Source organism: Mizuhopecten yessoensis, unplaced genomic scaffold (assembly GCF_002113885.1).
Source record: "Mizuhopecten yessoensis strain PY_sf001 unplaced genomic scaffold, ASM211388v2 scaffold9109, whole genome shotgun sequence".
Taxonomy (NCBI): Eukaryota; Metazoa; Mollusca; class Bivalvia; order Pectinida; family Pectinidae; genus Mizuhopecten; species Mizuhopecten yessoensis.
Genome location: NW_018407883.1, coordinates 787,314 through 794,845, shown reverse-complemented (window position 1 = coordinate 794,845; position 7,532 = coordinate 787,314). Strand labels below are relative to the sequence as shown.

The 7,532-nt window shown below is 37.7% G+C and overlaps 1 protein-coding gene across 1 annotated transcript in view; it reads right to left on the bottom strand.

The window, feature by feature from the left end:
• Positions 1-2,411: 2,411 nt before the first annotated feature.
• LOC110457327 overlaps positions 2,412-7,532 on the bottom strand; it is a 30,863-nt gene continuing 25,742 nt past the window's right edge. The window contains exons 3-4 of the mRNA XM_021508548.1: positions 5,898-6,056; positions 2,412-4,662 (exon numbers count right to left, since the gene is read on the bottom strand). Of these exons, the coding sequence (XP_021364223.1) occupies positions 4,496-4,662; positions 5,898-6,056 (326 nt within the window). The 3' untranslated portion in view covers positions 2,412-4,495. The remainder of the gene's footprint in view (positions 4,663-5,897; positions 6,057-7,532) is intronic.

The following is a 7,532-nucleotide window of genomic DNA, read 5'->3' as shown; positions in this document are numbered from 1 at the left end:
AGTCTGAGGCTAAGCATACCACCATTTCAAACTGCAATAGAATAGTCAAATACTTATTACACAGATAGTTTCTTTACTGTACTGGGTGGTCGGGTGATGAAGTGGAAAGCGCACTTGCCTTTTACCAAGGCAGCCGGGGTCCGATTCCCCGATTCGACATGAAAAGGTATGGGGTCACCTGCCTGACCACGTTGGTTTTCTCTGGGTACTCGGTTTCCTGCCACAGTAAGGCACCCTGCTCGAGAAAGTATAACGGCCAGACTAGGGTTCGGACGTCATATTTACCGACAGTAAATCGAAACCCCCGAAACATATCAAATTACTATGAACACCTTAGTTTATGTCCAAATATAGCTGCAACACACTCTCAGGTCACTGTGGGGTTGATGATTTTTGGTATTTTTCTAAAAGGGGAACATAAAAGTGGATCAAGTATTGGTACCCTTACGCTGCAGTTTTCATATTTTGGTATATATACAATACATTTACATATGTATTGAGACATATCTCTTCTAGAACTACAACGTATAAGAAAATCCTTTGTTTGTTAAACCGTTCTACCTAAGTTCCGTGGTCTTGCATAACAATGTTCAATTATTTCACTAAACTCTGTAAAGCTCTTTTGGCAGTAACTGGACTCGAAATTATCCATATATGTGAGAGGAAGTTTTTTTCCTATCAACAGACAAAATGTAATAATCCAATAAACCATACAGTAATATAAAGCCGCAATCGCTATTAACCTACAGTCTGGTCGCTATTATCCATACAGTAGCATGTCCATAGGTGCTATTTGCAATCATTGTTTACATTATGTTTAAAAATCACAAATGTTTTCGTTCATGTGTGTTTTGAATTTATAAATCATTGAATTATGAAAAATACATAAACCGTGTGTCAAAGGAGATCTGTGAGTTAATTATTGACATAATCTGTGAGATTGTCGACTTCGGGCCGTGATAAACTCACTGATTCGTTATACTTTAATGTGCTTTTAAGTTTCATTTCTGGAATATTTCAAGTTCATAACAAAGGTTGATCTATAATACACTAATTGATTTGCACCCACCTTCGTAATGATGATAGTATACCGAAAACATGTCCATGAATCTGCATCGCTTAAGCGATCGCTATTTCCGGAACCTATACAATGCCGTTTGACCACAGTGTTTGCTTAGACTTATCGTCAAATATGTCATATGCACTTTTTTCTATAGCAATTACCAAACAGTTTTTTCCCAACTTATCTCAATCATTCTTTTTGTGACCTGACGGAAGCACGCAGAGGATTTAATTCTTTATGTGGGAGGATGATAGAGTATCCTGAGAAAAACCTGCATGGTCGGGCAGGTAACCGGTATTGAATCCCGCTTTCTTGGTGAAGACGGGCGCGCTATCCACTGCGCCACCCGACCAAGTATCTACTTAAGCTTTGACTGGAAGAAAATGGCGTCATTGATGCAACACATTGATATTGTGAATACATTTTTACCAATCATCAATAATACAACAAAATCTGTAAACGGGAGACCAGGGAAAGTTCGGCCAGCCCTGATATTTTTGTTTTGAGCTAATATTTACAACTTTAAGGATTTTAGCAGTTAAGTTGGCTGGGCATTCACACAAAAAATGGAGAGGAAAACTCTAATGTAACATTACTAAACAGGAGAAAATTACTTTTGAGAGGATAGAAAGAAAATCATGATCACGCTTGTACTTATGCGAACTTTCTGTAAACGGAATTGCTCCTTTTTACGGTCAAACGTGCAACACACTGACAGCTTCAAATGATATACATAAAAGACAAGCCAAGCACTCGCTACCATATTGCTGTATCAATTTGGGTCCGGACAGGTTCGGCTAATAATACTGTGGCAAGTTCGGCCCATGTATCACATAAAAAGTCGCAAAATTGGCGGTAAAATCTGACGTTTCATACTTCATGACGTCATAATTAAGCTGATTCCGACGTGGGCCGGACTTACCCGAATGCCTGTCCGAACTTATCCCATGGCGAGGCTCGTTCGCCGTTCGGTCATCCGATCTTCTGACAGGGAAAATTAAATAATGTTCAAAAATGTTCTCCTATTATCATGTCGGTCTTACTCTCAATAGAGTTTTTGTTTTATTCTTATTCCTCGACAAGCCAACTTTAGGTTGGGTTTGAATAACCTTATCCATACCTCACATCAGGGATGGATTACATTAGTCTCATCCTAGGGTTGAGACGAGGGGATTCCCCTATTCATAACAATGACATGAAGTCACTTCAAAAATACAATGATGTCACGTCAACAATCCATCAAAGTCATGTCAACCCTGAATTTAGCATGTAACGTTATCATTACATTGTGTATATGATACACATTGGGAGAACAGGGTAAGATAAAAAGAATCATTCACCCCCTTGTGGGTAAGATAGGGGAATCTCAGCCCTCGGGGAAAGATTCTTAAGTTGCCAAACATAAGAATCTTCCCCCTCGGGTTGTGATTCCCCTATCTCGCCCCGAAGGGGGTGAGAGATTCTATTAATCTCATTCTGAAAGCAGTATTCTGATTCAGTAAATATCAGAGATCAACAAAAGCTACGCTCTTTTAAGGCTTCGCCTTTTCATATTATGGCAGAAACAGAAACATGAAAGAGACAGTAAAAAGAAATCGCCATGGCTGCATGAAGGAAATATAGCAATACAATACGTATAGCCTATACTATTGCAAACATTAAACGATACCGGTCCAATACATACCTATGTCGTACAGCATAAACTCAAGATACCTTAAACGATACCGGTCCAATACATACCTATGTAGTACAGCATAAATTCAAGATACCTTAAACGATACCGGTCCAATACATACCTATGTCGTACAGCATAAATTCAATATACCTGAAACGATACCGGTCCAATATATACCTATGTCATACAGCATAAATTCAAGATACCTTAAACGATACCGGTCCAATACATACCTATGTCGCACAGCATAAATCCAGGATACCTTAAACGATACCGGTCCAATATATACCTCTGTAGTACAGCATAAATTCAAGATACCTTAAACGATACCGGTCCAATACATACCTATGTAGTACAGCATAAATTAAAGATACCTTAAGTCCAACAATACATCACGATGACAATTGGAGTTGATGAGGAACAAACTATATGTTTTAATGCAATAATTTGATAAACTATTCAAAACATGAACAAACGAAATAACCAGAAAATGGCTGAATCACTGATCAAAGCAAGCCAATATGAAACACAAAAAATATCCCCTAAAATACAACACCTACAGGTTCACTCAGCTTCAGTCTGTGAGTGGGTTATACTCGACCCCAACATTTAGAAATTACCTCTTTATAAGCAACCACCTGTTAATGACGACCCTCTGTCTGCAACGACCATTGGTTTCTAAGCCATTTTCAATAAAACCCATATTATCAGATTGCATTGATCTTTAGCCAACTCGAGGAAAAATATCTACAATAACATGTCTTAAATCTCCTATCAAAACAATAGCTGTCTGAACAACTTTTAACCATCCTTAAGTATTTGGTCTGTTCCGAAGGGTTAGAGAGACGATGCTCACTTTTTTTGTTAAATTGACATTTTTTACCTTTACGTGTGATTGCTATCATGTCTATTCTTATTTGGTTTTCATTGGCCAATTATTTGCCCTAATTCCTTCTGCTGTGTTGGTAGGCCGTTATACATGTACTAACAATAATAATAACTTAAACCACCAACTGTGTACAACTATTACTTCATTACGAAGGCAACCCGTCTACAACTACCTGATTCTGTGTGCGGTAGTTTTTTTCTCTGATAGTCTAGTCTTCTTTGTTGATTGGCCGTTCAGAATCTAATAATAGTGATGATATTGGCTTTAAGGAATTCTTGACCATAATGACAACTGTGCTCACACGTTTGTGGTCTTTATAGGTCGGTTTGGCTATAATCAATATCGTTGACCAAAGTAGCGAAACGTAATGCACAGTGGTCCTGCATAAAATAATACTCTTATAAAAGGTATGCTTGCGGCAAAGAAATATCGACAAAACCGGTAAGGGATGTCAGAGAATATTGTATATTGTATATAAATTGAAAACTGACCCCCGATACTCATCAGTGAAATGAAAGGCTTAGCTTGGAGTCCTTCCAGCAAATAGTTAATATGTGTCTGATAAGGACCAGCAATTTACTTGTACTTTCTCAACCTAACAAACAACAAACAGAACATAGCGAGGCAGCGAAGGAACCAGGAACACGGCAATCCATTGAACTCGTATGTCGCTTTCGTTAACGAGCGCATACTATATCAGTTAAGGAGCGAACGAGCAGAACTCAACAGCAAGAGCGCGAGACTGGTTCGCTATACTGCCGTCGTTTTATCGCTTGCTTTTGGCTTGATAGAGGGAGCGGTTTATGATATTTTGTCATTATCAGAGGTTACACTTTTACACGCTATTATTACAAACAGTGTTGCTTTTTCAGTCGATAACAAGGAAACACACATGAATGGCAAAGAGGATAAAGGCGATGAACCCGATGCCCCCACCAACGGCAGCAAGGTAGAAGGACCAGTCCAGGACGTAGTTTTGACCAATCTGTGTGTACAAGGAGATTGTCAGCGCCATACCACTTATCACGCACCCAGCTGAAAATATAGTTTATTTGTTGAAATATACAGTTACCAGTGTTATCCGTTTGTTAGCTTCTGAATTTATTTGAGACGCTTTTTCAAGTCAAAGTAATAAAATGTCTCAAAATATATACAAATCTTTCTTTTTAACGTTCGTTGTAGATCAGTAGGTGTGAAATTGACTCAGTTGCATAAATGGTGGCAATGCGATAAACATATTTGCGAAACCAGATAACGGACCTATCCCTCGTTTCTAACTTGCCCTCTTGCGTAGAGGATGGGAAGTAATTGTCACTTACAGAAAACAAGCAATTATACTATTCCACTAAATAGATTGAACCCGTCGTTCTCCCTTCAAATATTTGACTTGGTGATAAGTAAAACCTAAATCTCCAATTAACCCTTCACAGGTAACTCAGAGTATACTGTTCAGACTGAAATTAAGGGCACGTGTCTTTTAAGTTGCCTTGGGTCACATGACAAAAACAGATGACAAGAAGCATGTCTTTAAAAAAGGTCGACCTTTGGAATGCTTGGCAAAAAAGTGGTACTTGTTAGACAAATTACTTAATCCTTACATACCTAGCAGTATTGTAGCAGTGATCAAACCCAAGAAATGCTGTACAAAATGATAGTCCATGAATAATCGGGTTCTGAAGAAATACCATACTAATTGAACGAATTTAATATTTGTTTACCCCTTCATGTGATAGACCTGTCCATAAAACCTGCCCTACATTTTTAAGCAAAACAATGCGCTATTAATTTTGATACGAGTCACATATTCACTAATTAAAGCACATGTTGTATATCATGGGAGTATTCCCAAGGCAAGATTAAGACATGAATGTAGCATAATAAAAACTGGCTTATATAAACAGTAATCACGTAACAAGCAATATACATGTACAATAACGCAGATCTCTTCATTTGAATATACGTGGAAATAAAGAGCAAGAAGATGAGAACAATATCTTAATACTGACATATCTCCATATTCCAAATACCTAGATAGCTGTTGTCCATATGGATGTATACAATATGCTTTATTTGGTGAGATCCTTGACAACTTTGTAGACTTTTCTTCAAATCTGTTTTATTTGTGACAAAACTCGTGTGTTTAAACTGAATATGTGCAGTACGATGATAAACACAACGGTCTATCTGTTGATTTTGTTAAACCAAAAACTTACAATTACCTCTTACATTTAGCTCAAATTTGGCCCGGAAGAAATGGTCCCGAAACATACCTCCAGTTAATAGCATAAAGCAGATGACGACCCCACAGCAGATCTTCTTGTTGTCGATCCGTTTACAGGACATGTAGAGGCAAAGAAAGATGAGAGCGATAAGGAAGAGAGAGGTCCCGACCACAGTGAGGCTGGACACAGTTCTCCATGTCTCAGCAGCTACGGAACAAAAAATGGTCAAAAAGATATGGTTACACGGCATATCAAGGGTTATTCTTGGTTTAAAAATATTGATACTTTTATTAACTATCTAGGAATTCTTTTAAACAGGACAATTTATTACGGGGAATGCATAGTTACCCACATCAAGGTAAGGTTTGGTATCAAAATTTAACAAACGTACTCTCCTCAAGACAAGCTTTGGTATCACATGTTAACAAAGACACACACATCAAGACAATCTTTGTTGTGTTGATTCCATCTGTTGATTATAAGCTTCATATTATATATTTTAAACTTTTAACAAAGTAGACAGGTAACATTATTATAACTATTCGATCAATGCGTAGACAACAAATTGCACCGTTAAAATTGTGATCGATGATTAGAGTCTGAGCTACAGAACAAGGTTACTAGTTAGCGGCTCATAATACGCCCGTCACACGTTGAATGAGCAGTTGTTTGTATCGTTGAAATATATGAAATATTTGTGAGTAATTAATGTTAAAGGAGAAATAATTCAACCCACCTTGTAGATCAATGAGTGCAATAAAACATCTTTGGAATGCATTCGATACTACATTAATGAAAAGAAGGGGAATAAGTAAATTCATAATGGTCAGAAATTTGTGATAACATTCACTCCGTTAATTCAGGGGGCATAACTCCGTACGTTAAAGTCGGAAAACGGTGGTATACACATATCGAACTCGTCTGGGCTTTCATGGTAATTAACCTTCCATAAAGTTTTGAATGAATCCGTTGAAAACTACTCGAGGTATCGAGCGGACACTGTTTCAGCAATTTATTAGGGGGCATAACACAGTAAGTTACACTTGGATAATACTGATCATTGTCCGAGCTCTTGTTGTATTTAATATTCCGATGAGGTTTTTAGTTATTCCATTGAACATTAATTGAGATATTGGACGAACAATACGCGCTTATAAGCCCGCCCGCTATTACGGACGTCCTTCGGATGGGTCATGCGTAAGTCGAATTTAGAGAAACGCAAGGAAAAGACTCAAAACATAGCATGAAATGAACTTTCACGGTCAAACATGTGTTGTTAGATTGCATTCACCTTCAGCAAATACAAGATAATTTATGTATTGTAAGATATCTTATAACTCTTTTCAACACAGCAAACATCTACAATTGTTGACGACTAGAAACTATTGATCTGTCCTAAAAGATAAAATTAACCAAATTCACTGTTAATATTCAGGCTGACTTTTTTCATTTGTTTGTTGTCATTTCAATTATCATTTTCATTTCAGTAATAATTACCATAACTTTAGTATGCATATACAATACCTACACCCATCTTTGTAGCCCAAAAACAAAAGATTCAAATATCCCTACCTCCCTACCGTGACGTAACCTCTATCTCGATGACAGAGCCACGGAGTGATCTCCCTTCCTCTTCCTTTTATGGCGCCTGCTGCATGCTGACGCACGGAGCTTGCTCCAATT